At 36.5% G+C, this 23,063-nt stretch overlaps 1 protein-coding gene across 5 annotated transcripts in view; it reads left to right on the forward strand.

Annotated features, from left to right (window-relative positions):
* Positions 1-23,063, forward strand: part of LOC117234791 — a 269,398-nt gene that overhangs the window by 241,304 nt on the left and 5,031 nt on the right. For all 5 annotated transcript variants that reach the window (XM_033496329.1, XM_033496331.1, XM_033496330.1 and 2 more), the window contains exons 12-15: positions 10,054-10,172; positions 18,735-18,913; positions 19,719-19,880; positions 22,158-22,434. In XM_033496329.1, coding sequence (XP_033352220.1) covers positions 10,054-10,172; positions 18,735-18,913; positions 19,719-19,880; positions 22,158-22,434 — 737 coding nt within the window. The remainder of the gene's footprint in view (positions 1-10,053; positions 10,173-18,734; positions 18,914-19,718; positions 19,881-22,157; positions 22,435-23,063) is intronic.

The following is a 23,063-nucleotide window of genomic DNA, read 5'->3' on the forward strand; positions in this document are numbered from 1 at the left end:
GACATACGAGGGCCAACATGGCAAACAAAGTATCGCAAACTTTCTCTTGGGAGATCGGTGGCAGCAGAAGTAAGTGCAAAAGGGAATGCCGCGGAGTGCACAGATGCGGCGCATGCATTATGTAAGCAGCGAGAAACAGACGAACACGAAATGTCCGTGGGCTTCCTCACGACGATACCTTACATCAAAAAACCAATGGAGGCTGTTTTTTAGAGGAACAGGATGCCTTATCATCTTCTAGACGGCTCGATTTTTACCTGTATAGTTATACAGTTTATACAAATAGTCTAGACACTTTACAACAAAAAACCGATGCATGACTGCTTTCTAGAAGAAGAAGAAGAAGAAGAAGAAGAATATTTTCTGATTATTTTCTAGGCGAATCGATTTGTAGTTGTATAATTATACAACTTCTATAATTAATCTAGACACTTGAAGACAAAAAAAGATCAATGAATGGCCGTTTTCTGGAAAAGAAAGATGCCTGATCATCTTCTAGATGGATCTATTTTTACTTATACAGTTTATATAATTAATCTATATATAGTTGAAATTGTGTAATTTTTGACGCTAGTGACGAACAATATTGTACGACAAATTGAAAATCACAGGGGCCGTGAAGCAAGATTTTGAGAACCTGAATTCAGTGTCACAGGTATCTTAACTTGGAAATATATCAGCCCTTTAACGTGACGAAGAAATGAAATTTCATGATGAAATTTTTATTTCATCCTCTGTCACGATAGCTTTTTCAGCACATGAAATAATATAATTAACTTTATACAATAATAACTCTAGAACGTTCTTTTATGACAACTGGTAATACCCAGCTCTTAGTATAGGATTTTTAAAAGAATATGAGGAAAAAAGGGAACAAAATTAAATTCGAAGCAAACGATATTTGAAATAGAAATTCCAAGTGTTCTCCACAAGATCTATGAGAGTGGCTAATTTATGGAAATGATTGGTTTGTTATAGTTTTAGAAATTTCAAGTTTAAACTGGTTCTTTTATAAAAATTAGATTATTTGCATGATCTAATGCAAACAAATGTTATACTTTATTATTTCTTTGCTATATATTTAATTTTGTAAAAAATGAAGCGCTGATCGATCGTAAAATAGAAATAAATTTCAGTTGATATGAAAAAATAAAGTCGAGTGTACAAGCAGGATAATCTTTCGTTACGGTGTGAATTAAAGAACACGATAAGAATGATGATATTGTCAAGGCGTTCAAGTGAATCATTCATACAGTCTAGACGCGATGTTTTTCGCGAGGTAGGCTCTAGAAATCTCACGGAAATCAAAGGTTATAAATGTGAAGTGTCATAAAGCGTACTTGACACGGACATTCATTTTATTTCGCTTCGGCTCATGAACTTCGTGTCCAATTTATCTCTCGACACAAATGAACGGATAAATTCAAAATTTATCTACGCTACTTAAAAATTATTCTACAAAACAGCATCAGAGGGGAAACGCTTATTATTTCAAAGAAGTAAAGTGGATTGAAATTTCGTGTAAATTTTTCAAGCCCTCGAAACGTTCGACTGGATACCGTATCGCGTTGAAGAGATCCTTTTCCCCCGGAAAAACAATAATTACGCTGAGAACAGGTGCGCTAAAACTTCGACGATATACACTGGCGTTTACCGGCGCTTCGTGAGTTGCGATAAATTCAACGATTATGTTTTCCTAGCGTATAAAAATGAAGCTATCTCGCACCGAAAGTAACTCTAAAGAGAAAAAGAAGATCGCGATCTTTCAATTCAACTGCCGTCTTTTTCAATTGCTAACGCTTAAATCGCGACGTAAATAGACTCTTGATTAAAATTTACCTCTGCGAAGGATATCCTCTAAAACGCATTAGTCGCAAAATAAGCAGAAGCTCAAACAAAATTCTCTCTCTAGGAAATTACTCGAATTTCCTTCTGTTACCGTAAATTCCGCAATAATTTCCCTTAAATTGTACAAAAACGGGCTTTAACACGAGCAATTTCATTCTAGCCGGCGATGAACACGTATTCCGGCCAAACTTCTTCGGGCTCCTATCGCAAAAACCATCGACCTTAGCTCGGCGACGACGTAGCGTAGGTTTCTCCTCTTCTTTCTTTTTTTCTTTTTTTTTCAATCAAGCTTAATTTCTAACGCCGGCTAGACAGGATTTATGCTTGGCTACCGGGAAGCGATGAACGTGCGTGCCTATGAGACTGTCGCGTGTTTTATGTCGGTTAATCTCGTAAAAATTCATGCAAAATAACGCTCGTGTTTCATCCGTTACCCGTTCTTCTTCGTAGCCGGAGGCACGTTTTCCATTGTTCAGCCGCGGTCCGACTTTCACGATGCATTTAAAGCGACTTTAGTGAGAGGGACGCGAGCAAGAACCGGCTGGAATATTTTGTGCCCGGTAATAATGCGATCAACCACCGGTGCAGGGCTTATCGTTCGTCCACGGATACGGGGACAAGCTGTTCCATGGAAAACCAGTGGGAAAAAACCTTTAACCAACGGAGAAGAGCTGGTTTGTGGTTTAAAGCTAAACAAAACGCACCGATGAAACTTGTTGAATTTCTTCTTCGTTGGTTTAATAATATGCAGACGTTGAATTGTTTCAGTAGTTGGCGACCAAGCAGAATTGATTTTCTGGCCATTGTGTTTGAAAATATGTAATGTTTGAAAAGATTGAAAGCATAGATTCATCGGGATTCGGAGGACAAATTGATAGAACTCAGCATTTTCCTATGTAGAATATAGAAACGATCGACAGATTGTACTATCAGTGTACTCAAAATATTTGCTATCAACATCTTAACAACTTTAACCAAGTTTAGAATACAGTCAAAAGCCGTCGACTAACGAAGTAAGAAACAATTCGAACAAACTAGCCCAAAAAGGCCTGGAAACTTTTATTGAGCTAATCACTGATCACGCCTTGAAAAAACAAATTTCATCCTAAATAAACTCCACATCGTAAAACCAATTATTGATTTCATTCGCGATCCACGTACGCCAGCTACACGTGACAGCATAAAAACGGACGACCACGATTATCCATACGAGTAGGACACAGCACGCGCCGTTTAATCCGCGTCCATGCGTAGACGAGATACATCGAGGATCAATCGAGGGCACCAGGGGTTGTTGAGTAATTTAATCTCCGCGTGGCATCAGCGGCCAACTAAAAGCCACTCTGCCCGTTAGGAGGACGACTAATGAAGCGACTCCACACTGTGTCGACGATCATCGGGTCCCTGCAGCTTCCGGCAAAATCAAATGCCGTGGTACTCGCGATCGAGCGTTCGCAGCACTTAATACAGGGCAAACAATCACGACGAGAGATCCGCGCGTATAATTTCCGGCAGAGTCAATAATAATTGATCAGCGATCGCCGTAGACGAGGCACGGCGCTGGATTAAGCGGCGGTTCGACCGCCATTGTTTCCGCATCGAATTAAAGCCGTTTACTTTGGCCTTCGATTCGTAGCTCGTTAAAGCAGCGGCCGAGAATGAAAACCGATTGTCAAGAAGCCGATATTATGATTGTTAATACCTCGTTACTCCTCGGGGTTGTAACGGCTTCTATTCAGTTGGACGGTATATATATTTAAGGTAATTGCCGGTATATATTGATTTTGAGATTGTAGGAGAAAGAAAAATCTGATATTAGTCGTTTTAACTCGGTAGTTCTCGTGTTAATACACATCTTTAAAGTAGGAATTAAAAATTAGAATGTTGCGATCACACTGCGGATTTTTATGCGTTTATGGCATGTTTGATGATACAACAATGCGAACAATGCACATAATATACAGAAATATGTATAAAATATTAGTTGACATAGTGTAATATGTAGTATAATATGTAGTGAAATATGACAAAGTGTCATTCACAATGTTTCACGGATAGAACATTTTTCTATCTAAATTCCATTTTGTAAATTATATTTACGAAGAATACGAATTTGCGTAAATATCCGCAGTTTAGTTACAACAGAAGAACAATAGAATAATTTTTATTATGATTCTGCTGTAATTCCCGAATCTTTGTGTTCCAAACGTATTCTTGTTCGTAACATGTAAGAAAATCTTTAAAGCTTTAAGAAAGCCTCTAGTATGCGCTTAAAATGAATAATCGTGCATATCAACAATGATCTTTTCATGCATTTCGTTGACAATAGAAAAATACAATTAAGACTAAAATGATCGAAAGAACACGGCAGAGTTAATCCTATTTTTCAGTGGTGTTTGTCTTTGTTAGGAAAGAGTTAATATCAATAAAAAGTTGAATTTCAGTGTATGTACGTACACGATGAATAAATTGTCAGGTGACAACGACTCTTGTATGGTCGTTACTTCGTTGCGCTTCGATACGTCCCAGCAATTGTGTACATACGCTACTTAAGTAGAGTGGACAGAAACTAGTCTGACAATCGTTACACCATGCAATAAATTGCTTTATTTACCCACGATGTTAACTTGGTTTTAGATGTTAAGTGGCTCGTTCCTCGTTCGTCAGTTTTACAGTTGTAAGTGGTGTGCTAATGGATCCGTAATACTCGTTGTTAAAAATTTAACTCCGACATTTTATACAAATTTACATAAAATTCTTATTCCCGCGTTTGGGCAAGAATTACCAAACTACGGATATTTATACATTTTTGGCAAATTTAAAGATGTAAAAATGCACAGAATTCGCATGGTGTATCAGAATATAGGAAATGTTTAAAATATAAAATATTTCTGTTTACCTTATCTTAGTCCATATGAATCAGCATAAACGCGCCAGTTTAATAATTATCTATATTTTACTTACGTTACCCTGATCAAAATATCATAAATTGACCCAAATTTATCACTAAATTTTAAATGCATAAAATACATACAATGCACTGAACGAAGAATAACAGAAAAAAGTAATAGGGAAAGCTAAAAGCAACAATGAAAAATAAGTCTAGGAAAATAAACTCTCCGTCAGAAAAACACAACGTCATATCAGTCCATACGAACGAACCGAAACTTTCATGCAAATTGCAAGGAAGAAAGAAGTTCCACGTGTATGTGAATATGACGCATAGGGATGGTTGGTCCGTGTGTAGTTCGCGTTAAAATCTCGTTTGAGTGACGTACGAGCCACGATTGGTGTCTGACAATCTTCTCGAGTAAGGTATTCGAAAAGACTGGCACGCTACGTTCTGCCTGTCCTACCTGGTTTGCACAGGAAAAGTACACACTGGATCCCTGCGAGCCCGCGCAACGATCGCATATCAGAGATTCACGAATGAAAGTTAAAAATGTCAAGAAAGTTAAAGAGTTATTCTACCAAAACATTGACGCGATCTTTTCTGCCAATTTAATAACGTTGCTTCGTACATTGGAAGAATTTAAGTAACCTGTTCGATCGAATATAAACCATATTTTACTTCTTGCCACAATTTTTCTTAAAAAGACTCTTTTAACATTAAGAGTATCGACGACTGAAATATAAAACAATGAAATCGCAAAGAAAAGACAAGTCTTTATTTGTATACTTTACCAAAAAAAAAAAATTCATTCGTATGTCCAAAAAAAAAGTAACATTGTGAATCGATAATTTCATGAAAAATGTTGTCAACCCTGTTAGTTGTGATGATTGAGGTGAATAACGAAACGTAACAAGAAAAATTGATGTGTGATATTTATGCTTAAGTTTCGAAGCGCAACGATCAAAAGTAATAACGATACGCATGGAAGCCGAGATTCTTGAAAAACCAATAACGGAATTTCGATGGAAAAATCGAATTTCGTGGCAGCATTATGCGGTGTAACATCATAGTGTATGCGCGGCTCGCGAGTGAAATTTCAACGAGTTTTTGTTGTCTCATTCGAGTTCGTCCCCAACGTTTACCCGATTCGCCGCGAAATGCAATTCGCTATGCTCGTCACATTTTTCTCCTATTTTTCCCTCTTCCCTTTTATTCGTTGTTGTTTTCCTTCTTTTCGAGTTGCAGGCATGTCTTGTTCATTTCGTATATACGTCAGCTTGACGCATAAATAACGGTGTAAATAACATTAACATTGTAGGTGGTTGTTCGAGACATAAAACCACGGTTGCTCACGTAAAATTATGTTTAAACTTTCCTTCGTTATTTATGCTTGTTTGCTGCTCATTAATTAACAAACGTTGCCCGGTGCAATTATAAATTTTTCCAAGTTTTTAATCAAAGAAATCGGAAACCCCTCGCGCTTCAACGTTCCCTCGTTCGGCTTACCATCGCACGAGGCTAACGTAGCATAACCGCGGGTAAAATTATAACTTCGCTAATTTCGCAAATACCGGCGTAACTGAAGCAAGTTTTGTGTCAATAACGCAGTTAATCTTCCGGTTTCCCAAATATGTATATATACAGTGACTCGCGACAGTATTCGGATACGCTTCAAAACAGAATAACTTTCTTAAAACTGGACCAAACGACAACTTCTTTTTAGAGTTTACAAGGATTACTTGACTAGATGATATGTAAAAAGAATCTTGAAAAAATTGCTATTGATTGCAATTGAATGGGGAAGAAATTAGTAAAAGAAGTATTTTAGGACATTTTTATCTGAATCTGTAGTGAAAATTTGAACAGTACATTTTGTAGATTTATTTTAATTATAATACATGGTGAAAATTTTATAGAAATCAATAAACACTGCTGTGAGTTACAATGGTTAAAAATGGTGAAAATCTCAATGTTCTTATTTCTATACTCAGAGGTAAGATCGGAATAGTTATTATTTTATTGAATGGATAAATCTATCACACCGTTCTGAGCCAAAAAAAACCTTTATTACACGCGCTTACGAAAACTAGGGATAAAAACAAAAAGGCATCTTAAGCCTATCGATTAAATCTATCGATCGTAACTAAAATCATCCTCTAGTTACTATTTCTTATAACTAACGCATCTGCAAATGGATGACGAGCATGAACTCACGTTGTCATTTTCAATACTCAATTTTTCATGACTATCGGCCAGAAGCTGCAATAACTTTAAAGACTCTTACATCTTTCGATGTTGGTTGCTTATTTCCGGATCAACCGATTTCAATGAAATTTTCTGCGTGTATAAAATTGATGTAAAAATGTCGTAAAAAGTGATCTTTACTACTTTCCCTTTTGATTCCGAGCAATTGCAGTATTTTCAAAAATTTCATTTACATGTCATTTAGTAAACTAGACGAGATTGGTAAACTAGTCCTTCTAACTTCTCAAAAGGACTCAAGTCGTTTGACCCAGTTTTGAAAATGTGATCTTCTCTATATTCGTCGCTTTGTCGTGCTACGATTATCGAGACCAACGCCTTGTATCGCTAATGAAACGGAGCATTATAATTTCCAAAATCATATTAACTCAGGAACAAAGGAGTGAATCCATTTAAAAACGAATTTCCTAGGTTCGCGATGTTTAATGGGATACTGTAATTTTTAGAGGCGCGCTTTTTGTGCCTCAAAACTCATTAAATAACTCTCAAACGATGTAACCGACTCGGTGAATCTATGGGATATTGCAGGATCTAAAGGATATTATGAATTGGATGAGTTCAGAAGTTCGCAGGGCTACGAAACTTCGAGATGTCTTTCCAGAGATGGTAAACGTTTCAGCGATGCCGAAAGTTTAAGGGACTTCGAGGAACACGGAGATCTTTGAAAATCGATTTTGATATGTCTCAAAAAATTGGGAGATTCTTGGACGTTGGGTAGGATTGAGAAATTAAAGAATTCCGGAATTCGAAGGCTCCTAAAATGATACGAAGATCTCCGAATGGTCTTTGGCCTCTAAGAAAATCTCTGGAATAATATTTTTAAAGTCGAAGAAATAACTCTTTAAATATTTCAACCACGGATATTCGCAGGTTTTACATACATATCTGAAATTATTCAAGGCTCTTTATGAGGAAGCACTCTTATTACCATGCTGAATTTTACAAGAACCTTTGATACCATTCTCTAAAAGTCGGAGAGATCACTCTTACAATTTCTTATACATTTAAACGAGCTAAATTTAGATTTTCATATCTAGTTTCTTATCTGTGTCAAGCTTCCATATGCTCACATTATTACTCTCGCAAGAATTTTGTACCGCCTTAAAAGTTAAAAATAGTATTTTTATGACAGCTCGTAGATCCATAAAATTCATATAACCTTCTTCATAACCAATTTAATTATATTAATCTCCTTTATATGGAATTACTTTATTATTGTTCCGAGTCTCATAAAAATTTATTGACACTTTTAAAATCCAGAAAGGTAACCGTAAACCGATATCCCATAGACCCATAAAATTCGCATCACTTTTTTCGTAACCGATCTCAGTCGTATTAAAATTCCCTATATTATTCAGAAATAATATAATTTCGGAAGAGGCGTCAGTTGTTATCACTCGATAACACGATCGCACCAAATATACATTAGAACGTTGTTTCCTATTCACTTTTTAATCACGCAACTAATTAATTTACTGGGAAATCGGTCGAATACCGGTGTCGCGTCCGCCAAGCCAAAAACCGTGTTAATTTATTCCATCAATTAATAACCGTCCGATGGCACGCGACAAGACGTTATCATGGGACAAAACCGTTGCGGCAAACATTGACTTATCACTATACGCTGTCTCATGGAGGATTCAGGCGTGGGTTATCGCGAGACACCGTTCCCAGGACGTTCATTTGCAACTTCGAGCCGAGCAAAATGGAAGTGAACGACGTGGAAAATTTACATGGCGCTTTGTGCCACTACTTGCCCAACTTACATACATCGCGTGGAAACGTAGCACACGTAAGCTTGTCAAGTATATGGTGAGACGTACCGCTTTGACATAAAGGCGCCGGCTTCATAATTCACGGGAAACTTCCTTCGGGCGTTTCGACTTAGCGTCATAAAAGAAAAGAAACGAGTAGGATACGAGAAAGAGAAACAGAGTGATGGAAAACGATGTCTGTAGGAGGACTTCACTTTCCTTTGTGCGTGTGTGTGTGTGTGTGTTTGTCCTTACCGGAAAATCCTTGTGAATTCTATTCAGAGTCCTCGGGAACAAATCGAAGCGAACATTATTCATAATAGCCGGCTGAGCAAACGTGCCAAACGCGGCGTTTATTATTCACACGGCCGCATTCTGAGAGAAACGACTCGACTGAAAGACGTTCGACGTTCTCCCGTTACTATCGACTCTTGAGAAATACCAAACTGACAATAGCAGAATTTCAAATGGGATGAAATTGGTTTCCTTTAGTGATTGCTCGCAGGTGTTTGCATATCTACATACGATAAATATTCTCTTTTTATTACTTGCCGATCTATTACGCAACTTTAAGATCGTTTTTCGACTTCCTCGACTTTCTTTAAATTTTTATTATCTAAATCGAGAATTTTTTAAGCTATCATGGCGAAACACCGAAATATAATTTCTATTAGACATAACTTACATCCTATTCTAACAACTATACCTTTACTAGCCTTTCGAAAATATTATTTCTACGTTGCGGATGTCTATCCATTTATGAAAACTTGAAGGCTGCAAAAGTATAAAAGATATTACGCTATGTGTAAAAATAAAATAAAACGTTAGAAAATACTCTCGGTAATATTTGGTGGGTCGAGAACTAATGATTTTTTAACTAATGAGCAAACGGGCTCGTGCGATAAAAGTCAGAATCTCTCGTCAGATCCAAGAAGCGTGAGAAAACGATCGAGCGCAGGTATGTTTGCTTCTGAATTACACACGGTTCGGCTCGTTGAAACCACGGGGAGCATCCGTTCGAAGATATCCGATGGAAGATAGAGCCGCGAGCTTTACGACATTTCTGATAGCAGTCGTGTGATTTACAGCCGGTCTCCGCGGAACGACGTGTTTTCCGCGAAGAAATGACGCGAATCCCTCCTTCGCCTCCCTCTCACACACACACACACACACACAGAGAGAGAGAGCTTACGAATTACTACCTGCTAGCTAGCTAAGGTGACTGCTGTGTAAAAGCAGATTCTATTTTCGTTTTTCCTCTCGTTTCCTTTCTTTTCTTCTTTTTTTCTTTTGCAGGTATGTCGAGCCGAAAAGGTACTCGTCTAATGGCAGAGATATGACGGTCGTTCTGAGACGAGCCACCAATGGCCTCACCGACGAGGAATACATGGACGTCTCTTATTACTTTCACGATGGTAAGCCGACTATCTTTCACATCTTTTCAACGATTCGAACGTTACGTATAAAAGTATCGGAGGGGTTTTTAGATCGTTACATCGCTGTTTTCAATAAGATCTTGCCAGTTTTCAGATCCTAATGGATAATAGGTTTACTTCGATTCTTCCAACTGTCATACGTACACGGTATATAGAGAAGTAAACGTTTTTTCATTGGGTTTTTTCAATGGAAATTGAACGATAGTTGCCCGTGATTTTATGAACATTATCAACAGACTATGGTTATTTATACAAACTCATATGTTTACGGATATTGATAAAAACTTAAATCAACGTGATTATTCTATAAGGAATGTCATTAAATTTATTTCACTTTCGATACTTTATGTATTTTTGCATTTGTGCTCATGCCTGCATACTTACATTTATCGCAAGTTTTTTTTTTATTTAATATTTCACATTCACAATTTGTCTAATTTTGACACTTGGTAGAATTTTTTAGTTGTTTGGTTATTATGTGGGCTACCCCCAGCGTTTATGAATTTATCGCAAGTGTATAAAAATTCATAGTCTAACTGTAAGGTCAGCAGGAAATTTTATGCGAAAACAAAAAGAAAATCGGTAAATGATCAATATGTAATAATTTGTGCTTTGAAAGCTACATAGCCAAGTATCTATTTCTTCTACTTTATTTTATTACCACCATGTTACAAGCTAACGTCAAACGATCTGATTCGTAAGAATGGCTGGTTAGCTGCTTTCAAATTGAAATGAAAAGGTATAGTCAATTAGAATTTCTTCATCCCGTCAAGCAAACAAAATTCCAATTACACAAGGTTAATTAAGCATTGCGTAATGAATAGGAGGGAAAGAACACAATATGCAGCCGAGATATTTGAACCACCTTTTACTCCACAGTCAGCAAAGGTGTACGCGTAATCAATACTGATTGTTCGATAAAAAAAGTAATGCGACTGATTGCTATACAATTAGTATGTTAATGCAAATGATATTCGAACAAAGGACTATTTTCATTCAACTTTCTTCGATATATTTCCTAATAAAAACACGAACGCAGCTCGATCATATCGAAAGAATGATATCGTTTCATCATTAAAATTTCAACTTACTCTACGTGTACCCTCGTTAACTTGTACTTTCTCCATAAAATGATATACAGTCAATCAAAAAGAAGTCGATGAAACATTTTTTAATTAAAACGAACTGAGCAAGGCATTTTCGTTCGTGTCCAATGCTTCGAGGATTAATTTACGATCGATACGAGAAAGAAGAAGAAAATCTTGCGGCCGTATGCGAATATGCATATGCGACAGATCAATTATTTTGACTTCTATTCTTCGATCGAGCTATCCGAGACCAAGTGCTTTAGTCTGGCTGCTAATTACCAACGACTAATTACTGCCCCTGTAAGCCGATGTATCGGACCATCCGAATCCTTAACCGAATGAATATAGATGCGTCCGTGCACATGATAATCCGAGAACCTAGTTGGCTCGTGGCCAAGAACGTAACACTATCCATACAGCTGCATTTACGGTCATTGTAGGCGTACAGCGCTCGTACAACTCGCGTTTCCTGAAACAATATCGGAAAAAAGAACTTATTTAACACTCACGATCGTGTGATTTAAATTACGACAGTGATATTCAAATCTTCCAAAAGCAAAACTGATCAACTCTGTCTTTTATTAGCTTTTTAATTTCATTACGATAAGTTGCTATTCAATCAATGTTCAATTCTCAAAAGACAAAATAAACGAGTTAATTCACTACAAGAAGATGACATTAACAACATTTAAAGAATATCATCGTTTTCTTTTACCTTTTAATCGATCGTAATCAATGTTGATCACATAAATGCAAAATAACGATCAATGTGTATTTTTTTTCTAAATTTCTTATACCTCAAAATTGGTATTCCTAAATTAATAACACATTTCTATTGAAATTAGTAACCCCAACTCGCAATTATAAAAGTTGACAAGCAGAACAGATTACACCGTTATCTACCATTCAGTTTGTTCTATTCTCTGAATAATCAATTTATTTGCACCAAAGTTTATTCTTGGATCTTTTTATACTTCCATATACCTATACAGGTATAGTTAGACAGGTAACCATCCGATAGAACAGAACCATAAGATGCTGCCATAATGTTACCCAGTGGTGGCGAAAAGAGACGGGAACTATTGGTCGTCCGATCGAATGGCTATGAATCTTTTATTGGGTCCGATTATCGCCGTTCACTCCTTCGTAAAGTTTTCTCTTCCTGATTTTCTTGAAAAATTTGGAAGGCGACGGAAGGGTCTGGTACGAGACGAGGGTTGAAAAGTGGTGCCAAAAACTTTACGAGAGCTTCCTACTGTTTGATAATTTGTTAAATAGAAAAGAAATGTGAAGATGCGTTCGTTTATATTTCAAGAGATATTCTTTCTTACGTTGAAAGTAGATTATTCTGTAAAACAACTACTTACACTAATTGCAAGTGTGGCTTAAATCTTACGCGGAGAAAAAGAAGAGAATTAAACTGTACGATTTCTTACTCGAATCAAGTTACATTAAGTTAATTAAAATTATCTAATTAAAAATAAAACGTGATAAGCTATGAAAAAGTTATTGACAACCTCCATATCTGATAACTCCATATAGTGTCTTTCGGCTTAAAAGGGGCGGAAGATCTTCGATATTATACTACGTCTTTACCATGTAGCAAAGATAAGAGCCTTTGACGTAATACTGCTACATCCTTTGTCATGTATGCTACCTTAATAACGAAAGCTTGGAACAAAGGATGCCGAATACGTAAATTTTCTTTGTTCTAAATTTCATGTATAATTTAACGAAACGTAGTTCGCTTAGATTCAATGAAAAGAGATTCCATGTGGCAATTTAAAAGAAGGAAAATAAAGCAAAGCGTCGAATTTGATCGCGATCGTATAAGGAGATCGTGATATATCGGAACAGATATATAGATGCGCGATTTGAATTTGATTGTCGTATAAAGTTAACCGAAAAAAGAACCGCGTATGCAAATACGGACACGTTCATTACACACCTGCACCGATTTTATTCGCCTTCATGGGGTGTCCATTAAATGGAAATCGATAATCCAGCCTGGATTTATCCTGTGTCGCGCACAGAAAAACGCAATCATCCGAAAAATCACTCTTACGCCGACGCAGACGCGTAATGATAAACGATGAAAATCGTCAGACTCTCCGATGAATATTTAATAAAACCAGCACCAATCCCAGTACGAGGACAGAGTTAATCGTAGTGTAATTCTGATAACTCATTGCTGAAGTACCTAAATTCGAAACGTGCAATTTATACGAACAGACTTTTCCGACCTATTCCAGTCTTCTCTTTCACGTTTTTATCTGGCTATCTCGTCGCACATTATTTCCTACCTGTTCATTTTACGAACAGTAAAGGAAATATCGACGAAAGACTCACCTGCATCAGCTTGTTCCGTAATTTAATGATTAATAATATTAGAGAATCGATTAAACACAAGTGAAAGGTAATATTGGTACGTCGCCGTTTCGACAAGTCCATCGAAAACTTTTTCCGGACATGTTGGCCATTGATTAGATTTTTCAATTTCGATTGCGACCACGAAGTCGGACTTATCGATCGAGTGACGAACGCCGTGTTCAGACACGCGTATACCGCGTGTAAACGTAATAACGTTGACGAACGACCACGACATCCGTCAATCATCGTCAAATCGATGCCGGCAGTTTGTCGCCATGCTGACTTTCAATTCGTGACATTTTCCCGGTATTAACGGTCACCAATTTTTTTTCCCGGACACCTTCATTGTGTACTGATGACTTTATGTTACGAAATAATGCCATCAAGCGCAACTGTTTGCCGATGAATCGAAAGCACGGCGCAGATCGATCGATCAAACGTTTGGTGAATGGAGAGTCATTAATTATTCTCTTTAAATATCAATTTAAAATGAGAAAATATTTTTCTAAATATCTTAAACGATCAAAGGGAATGAATTGTGAAGATGATGAGTTTCATACTTGCGTGTCTCTTAAATTTTTTAACCACTTGTTTAATTTCTGTTTAATTTTCACTCTAATTTATGAATTTGCGATTTTTATAATTTTATAATATTTGGGATTTTTCCTTTTCTTTCTAGTTAAGAAAATAGTTTTGAATCTCACAAACGTATAATCTAAATTAATCTTTTATTTTTGGAAGAAAATGTACATAATATACTATTTACAATATCATACCATTTTCTGAAAGATTGTTCGTACATGGAGAAGATTTACTCTACGATGAAATCACGAAACGATAATAAAGACATGTCAGATTGATCGACGGACCACGATATCGTCATGCATTTATGCATCCGACCCAAGTATTATACGAACATTGACTCGACTTCTCGATTAATAGAATATTCTTTTGAAAAAGAACGTACGGCCTAGAATAACACTATTGTACAATTTTTCTCGCATGCAAATTCACCGATTGTCGCTTTTAGGATCGGTATTGCCGTAATACCAAAGGACAATCTATCGGTGCGTAAAATTTTATCTCATCCAGAGAGACCGATTTTCTTATATACGAAAACTGCTCGACCACCGACCTTCGCTCGCGATGGCCTCGCGAAATTTTCGCGTACGAAACGAAACGTGCAAATTTCGCTTTCGCGGCTGTTCTCCGCGAAAACGCTTCAAAGTAATAAATTCGTTCGATATTCCGACGAAAAAAAAAGATACGAAAAAGAAGGATCAAAGTATTTCCTATCAACTTTCTGAGATTGAAAATAAGAATATTTTTTTGGTAGCTATTTTCTCATACAACTCCTTTTTTTAAAGAAAAAGATTTGCAGAAAGACCTCATTTAGCGCCGCTATTTTATTCGAAAATATTCTTCAGAAATCAGGACTTTTACGTATTTGTAGATTCATTACGAAATCGTATCCTACTTTTTTATTTGTGCAACTTTCGAGATTTGGTGCACGGAACTTTGAATCAAGCGCAACTTTGTATCCAGGAAATATTTAGTCGATTAAAAGGCGGTTTCCGTGTCACCGCATTAGCTGCTGAATTATACAGACGGTGACCTACTTCGATCGAAACTACTTTATAACGAAAAAAATCGGAAATGTGTGATTTTATAATGTCTCTAGGAGTTTGTTAACATTTCATAGAAATGATTAGATCGATGAAAATTTGACAGTTTTTTTTATACCGACACTGCTTAATTTTATCATCAGTTACTTTTCGCAATTCAAATAATTCGAAACTCGACGTATTTCTCAATTAAAATAAAATGAAGCCTGTAAAATATAAAATAAAATGAAATAATCGAACAAATCGACATTCAACTATTTATAAATACAAATATTTAAAAACTGCAAATGTTGCAGAGGAACGTGCAAAGTACATATCCATATATTCAATTTCATAACATTTGTTTACATAAGTATTTGACTGTAATTAAAAAGTGAGATATTTCGCGTAAATAAACGCGAAAGATTGTTTTTCAATATAGCTATATTATTGTTGCAATAAATTAAAAAGACAATTTATTTATTTATAAAATTTATTTTTAAAAATAAATTTAAAAATGGGATGCAATCAACATATGTACATTTCTATATCATTCTACCTACAATATACACATGTCGGAGATGTAGGGACATCGGGCCTTTCTTTTGAAATTTTGGGAAGATCCCCGATACTTTGGTCTAAACTATTCATTATAGCTGTACTTAAATAATAGAACTTAGAAGTAGTTGTTGTGATGCGATCTGATTACGTTTGCCCAAGGTTTGTGACAGTGGGCTTGCAGTCGAGGTGACACAACCGATCGCCGATCGTAGCCACGGTCACGGGATGAACGTTTTTACTTAACAGTAGAAGTATCAATTTTGAGGGACACACGCTGTATTAACGAACAAGCCCCGAAGCAGGAGCTGTGACAGCTTCACGCGAGTCTGCCTGGTAACGGCGCCTGGAATTTTGTTGATAAAACCGGTCAATACGCAATTGACAAGTGTGATCGTGTCAGTCTTTTATTCTTACGATCACCTTGAAGAGTTTACACGCAACGTCTGGTCAATGAGTCAGAAAGATACCGTGCGTCACAACTAACGTCACTTTGAGTTTCAAAACATATTCGATTGTACAAAGAGTTATCCCGTTGACCGTGGATTCGTTCGAACCTAAAGAACATTGTCTTTACTTTAAGAGTGTCTAATAATCAGGTTAAATTGTTAAAACCTGTTAAATCAACGCTTGTACATATAATTGTAAATATAAACCTCATTGAACAATTACGATGGCTTGTCCTAATGAAGATACGCAACGCGCCCCTAAAACTAGCGCCAACCCAACAAATCCGACATATAAATATTCGAATTGCATTATGCTAGTCTTTATAAGTATAATACGATCGTAAAAGATCAAAATACACAGACACGTTTTGTGAAATCGTATCTTAAACAGGCATTGCATATACGTAAGCAAACTGCAAAACGAAAATGTCGTTAAAATGAAACTCAAGGAAAGAACTTAGAGGAAGGAAAAGAAGTTAGAAACATGGAAAAGTTAGGAAAAATAGGTGATATCGGAGTGTTCTCGCAGCGAAAGTTCCCTTGTTTCCGTGCATACACGAGACCGATGTCTTCTGAAACTCTTGCAGGAGAACTTGCGTAAAGAAAGAACGTGAAAGGAGAAATGTTTCTATTTTCCTGGTGGAAATAAAATTCTTATAATACCAGAGTCTTATGCTAACTGTAATTAAATATCAAACTTTTAATTTCAGTAACTAGTAATAATTATAGCGGATAAAGGAATAGTTTTGAATACAAAGAAGAACGTTAGATTACTCGTAATCATAGTTTTTATGTAGTTGTATGTCTCGTAGTTATAATAATTTATACTTTAACCCTGCAAATCTCGAAAGAATATATCTCTAAATTTAAGAACATCAAACGATGAAAATTTTAATATAACGCTTTTCCTTATTTACTACTTCAGATTTAGTAAAATTGTCAAAGGAAATATTATATTATACTCAAAGTACTATCAGTTCAAACTTTCAAATATTTCCTTAATTTTTATACAAAAACTGCAGCGAGAAGAATGTACAGGAATTGCGTAATAACCATAAGAGAGTGAATCGTTTGCGCAAAATTCCATCTCGTCGCAAACATGTTTCCTATTTTACTTTATTAAACACGATTCTGGAAAACTCACGATTAACGTTCATGTTTATTTACTGAGGTCGTATCGCGCGCAGAATTTTGGTTACCCGGCGCAACAACGTGCGGCGAGCTTTTACAACGTGACGAGTTCACGTTTGACGTATCGTTCGCGAAACTGAAATTACTCCGCTAATTTAGCCGACATCTCGCCAACGTTGAATGACGAAATCGTCGTGCGACAAAGTATCGCGCGCCTCGATTACGCAGAAATGAACTTGACGATATAGTACCGTGCATTTGACTTTAATATGACCGTCTATCAGTACAATTTGCTGCAGTTTGTATTACATTTATGTCCTATAAACGATGATATAAATAAAATTATATTATACTGAGTCTTAACATAAATTCATCCTGTTTTTATCTTTACTAAACTATATATAAAAACAGGAAAAATTTATGTTACAGCCCAATATTTAATTTCTTTCGTTTAAATCGTGTTTTCTCTATGCACAGTTACGTTCTGAAACCTGTGCTCCTGAGGCTTTCCTATTGACAATTGTTACCAACTATAAATTATACATAAAGGTATAGTGTATGAACCTAAAAGAAAGTAAAACGTATGAAAAAATAGGAAGAAGTAGAATTATATTTAAAAAAACAAATTAATTAGAACATTGGCTTTTAAGTAGAACAGGAAGGTTAGTGACTAGACAAGCGAAACAACCAAATGCGGAGTAAACGGCGCTCGAGTACTCGTTTAACCACAATTATTAACTTTCTGTGGTTCAATTTCCAGTCAAAGAAAATCATTTTATAACAGAACTGCGAAGAAATAAAATAAAAGAGATTAAATATAATCGATGAAATGGTAAAATTGTTTAACGAACGATTTTCGTTAAATATCATGTTCGTTGATGGGAAAGTGATTTATCTTGCGATTTGACCGGTTGTCAAAGTATCGGAAATATATAAAAAAGATAGAAATAATCAACACGAAGTAATTAAAACTGCCGTTTAAGTAGAATGGGAAGATTGATAATCGAACAGGCCGAACCGCTAAACACAGACCAAACCATCCTCTAATATTCATTTAACCAAAGTTATTACCTCTCTGTAGGTCAATTTCCATGTAAAGAAAACCATTTTACAACAGGATTGCAAAGAAATTGAATAAAACACATTAAATATATTCGATGAAACGTAGAATCGTTTAACGAACGATCTTCGTTAAATGCAACATTCGTTGGAGGGAGAGCGATTTATCTGGCAATTCGACTGGTCATCGGAGCATCGAAAATAGTTTTAATCCTTCCGACGCCGGCTTCGTCGATTGAATTCGTATCGTTCAACGACAGCAACGACTTGTCGATATTTCAGAACGCGAGGGTGGCACTCAACAGCCGGCCAGCGTGTGCGACGTCGAATATTACGGGCTGACGTCACCGGTGAAGGGTTCCGTGGTACATCCGGAGCCTCACCGATTATTCGCCATGGAGGGTCCCATAAAATGCAGGCAGCACTTCATTCCAGCAGCTAATCAGTCGGTCATCATTCGCGTAAGTTTCACGATTCTTGTTTGCCCACTCGAATTCAACGATAATCCTTTGATAGAGACATTTTTCGGAGAACGATCGAGTCTATGCTTTTTATATTCCATCCGATATTTTCTACGAACCTCTTGTATTTCTGATTCATTTTAAAATTTCAAGCTCTTTAATTCTGTTTTATTTTGTATTTTTTTAAATAGACATAATACTGTACGAATTCGTATCAATCAATTCGATACTTGGTATTAAATCTGGATACACGTTTCATCGAAATTTCCATATTTCCACGAAGCGAACGAAGACTACACAAAGAAGACTATAAATCACATTTTCAAAATCAATATGTCACAATAATGCTTAGATTTAATTTCCCCCTCTTCGTAGTTTCAAAAATATTGCTCGTAATATAAAAATACTGTACGCCTTAATATAACTTTGGCTTCTACAAAACTTCGTCGACCACGTCTTTGGACTTAACATGTTCTTTCCACTTTTAGCCATTTTATATTCAAATATTCCTTTTCCAGTCATAAAGCGACATTAAAATAAAAAAAAAAATCCGCAAGAACACACTTATCACTTTTCTTCCTGCAATCTTCATCTGTATATTTCGGAGAATTTAAATCTGAATCTACTTCTACGTCAAGTTCATCGAATTGAACGAAAGAAAAGAAGAAGTTTGCGCGAAAGAGAAGAAGAATGGTGAGAAATTCATAGAACAAGAAAAAGTTCCATGGATTCTTGCGAGAATCTTGGTTAGACAATGCCAGATCGTGAGCGGTCGTGGCAGTCGTTGTTGTTCCTCTGTCCGTAGATTGAGAGCAGCTCGAAGCAGGGTCCGAACAACCCTTGCCAGACCAAGTGCGGAGACAGCGGCTGTCACTGTGTCAGCAACATAACCCTGGAGAACGTGGACCATCTTTTGCTTGTCTCTGAAACCGGTCACATCGTCACCTGCCTCTGTGGAAATTATCAGGTAAACACTAGACTTCCTACGAACTTTACCTACGGTTACCTGTGAGAATTCCACTGTTCGTTGTCTTCGTGCAAGGAGCACAAGCCTTTCTCAGTCTTTTTATGTAAATATCCTGCGTCTATAAGGTTCGAGAGAAAGGATATATTTTATAGCTTTTGGTTTATTTTATACAGGTGGTTGGTAACCGGTGGTACAAGCGGAAAGGGGGTGATTCTACGCGAAAAAAGAAGTCGAAAATATAGAATAAAAATCTTTCGTTTGAGGCTTTGTTCTCGAGAAAATCGACTTTGAATTTTCGCTCGGTATGCGTGCACTTTATCGCGTCTCGTCATAACGGATCTCACTGTAGATCGTTGTCTCGATGGAAAAATTAAAAAAAAAATTTTTTATTCTATATTTTCGACTTCTTTTTTCGCGTAGAATCACCCCCTTTCCGCTTGTATCACCAGTTACCAACCACCCTGTATAATTAGATAGCGGTAGTATCAAAAAATAGAGGTTAAATAACACGATCAAACTTCAGTGTCATATTCCATTCACAAAGGTCAACGATACTGTATCTACACGATCTATTTTCATTCTTAATCACATTTGCCCAATGTTAAAGAATTTCTTTAAAACAGTTTAAGGGCAATATGGAAGAATCGTTGTCGATTTTCGTACCTTCTCATTCCACTTACGTTATTTCTGTTATACCATCAAGTATATTTTTGTTTGCTAGAACAAAAGTAAAAGACTCAAACCAGGATATAATACCAGAATTCGACAATGTACTTCGGTAATGCCGTACCTAAGTAAATGAACAATTCAAGAAAACTATAATACAAGTTCATTCAAATATCAATGAGTTTCTCGTTTCAAGAGTAAACTACTCAAAATCGTGCGGCACTTCGATCTCGATGATAACCGAAGAGATCGTCGATGATCGAGATCGTTTAATTCGAGAAACTCTCGCCCAGCAACCCTCTCCCTTCTTTTTTTTTTTTTTTTTTATTTTCTCCGCCTACCACCCACCGCACTTTATTTCTACCGCCCACGTTCGACTGTCACCGTTTCATTCAACTTTCATTCACGGACAAACGGCCTGGCTCACCGATTGTATTGGCGGAGCACTGAATGCGCTCTGCCATTTCTATTCAACACCTATTCCATCAACCAGCGTGGAATTACTTCGAACGATTTCACTGGCCGCTGAATAAAACAAATAATGCCGACGTGTACTGAGCGAAAGTAGACAACGTAGACAAAAGAGGAGAAATTGTTTTTTAGAGAATCGAGTTGGAAGAAAGGAAGAAGGTCCTCTGTCAAATCTATTTCCAAACCGGCATTCGTTCGTCATCCGGAACGAAACATGCGAAACGGACGCGTTTCTATCAATCGTTCGAGAATCTTGCAATTTTTTGTGTTTCAAGGCCATCTTATTTATAGAAAATCTTCTTATTTATAGAAAAATTTCATAATATATTTCGTTGCAATCTGTTTCTATGGGGTGTACTTATTGTGAAAAACAGCGAGGGATGTTCTTTTGAGATCATTAGGATCGCAGGAACTGCTACAATGAGGAATCAATTCCACTTCTTAGCGATTTGAATGATCCAAAATCGATCAAAATCAAATCGATCTTTGTAACATCCTATGAATAGAATTACGTCGTTACTTTTGGAACTTTTTGAATAATATTGTATAACCAGACAGCGGTAATATAAATATAAATTATATTACGAACTAATATTAATTATGGTATGAAATTGAATACGAATGTCACGTAGAGTTTTTAGAACAATATTGTAAAATCAAGAGGGCAACGATAGAAATGCAAATTAAGTGACTTGTTGATTTAAAAAACAAGTGATTTTCACCCCTCCCGGTAGAAGTAGGTGCACGTCAATCGTCGGTTGTTCTAGCGTTAATTTCCTGATGATCGACACTACGAATTGGATCAACTTCTATACAAAATCTAGCAGAGTAGATTTTTCTTGTACTATGCGTATACTATATTATCGTCAATTGCTTTTTAATCCAGCAAACACCCTTTTATAATCCTGAAACAGCTGAAAATAGTATAAATTACCTTCATAACAGATAAATGGTCTTATACGAGAATATTAATTCCTCTCTGAACTCGATAATAGACATTAAGCATTGGACAATTTTCGTTCTGAATATTCATGTTTAATCTACAGTGTTAATATTGTTTCGTAACGAGACATTAAATAAACTCTGAAACTGCTTTCTACGCTTGAAATACAAGTCACTGGTATAGTATGTATCCCACAGGACTGGCTGCCGGTCGGTATCCGTAGTTGGACACCAGTGTACATCGAATGGTCGAGGTCCTCGAAGGCAGGCCTCAATTTCCGTGCGGCTTACGAGTTTATCAAGGACACTTACTGCGGTTATCACACAACGACCAAGTCGGAAGGCGAGGTCAATGGCGGTGACCTGGCCAGCAGTGGCTTAAAGCTCAATCAGTATTACCAACAGAGGTGCACGTGGATCTTAGACTCTTTGACGGATCGACAACTCACTATCGAAGTGAAATCTGGCCAAAGCCGTAAGAGATCTTTATTTTTATTAATACTTGTTAAGAATTGTGGATCTTTGAAGCAAAAATAATGTTATAGGAACACTAAATTTATACTGAGGATTAATATTAAAATAGTAATATATTTATTTCATGGACGATTTTTTATATATTCATCGATACACACTTGCACGCGTCTCAACACTTTCTTCTATACCCGACTGTTAACCGACTGGACAGTTTACATTCCTTTGTTTTCGAGATGCTGCGCACACACATACTTCCACACACTGATATTCACATACAAGTATCTCTACTACGCATTTAACCCAGTCCAGCACAGAAAATTATACATATCTCAACAGTACTAATAAAAAAAAATCTTTCGGAATATTCATCCCTAATACGTTGATTTGTGATATAAACGTCACTGGCGATTCATCGTTCATAGGCATTGCTCTAATTATTTAAATTAAACGAACAGGTATATTTGCGAAAGATTCAAAAAGAATCAACACTGACGCCAATATAAGACGCAGGCACAGCCAATCGACCATTTTTCGTACCAATAAACTCGCGTCTTCGTATTTATAAAAATACTCGTTTCCTTCCACTTTCTCCCGCGCATTTTGCATCTGTACTGCATTAAGAACATAAGA

This window comes from Bombus vosnesenskii, unplaced genomic scaffold, assembly GCF_011952255.1.
Source record: "Bombus vosnesenskii isolate JDL3184/JDL3185 unplaced genomic scaffold, Bvos_JDL3184-5_v1.1 scf7180000013309, whole genome shotgun sequence".
Taxonomy (NCBI): domain Eukaryota; kingdom Metazoa; phylum Arthropoda; class Insecta; order Hymenoptera; family Apidae; genus Bombus; species Bombus vosnesenskii.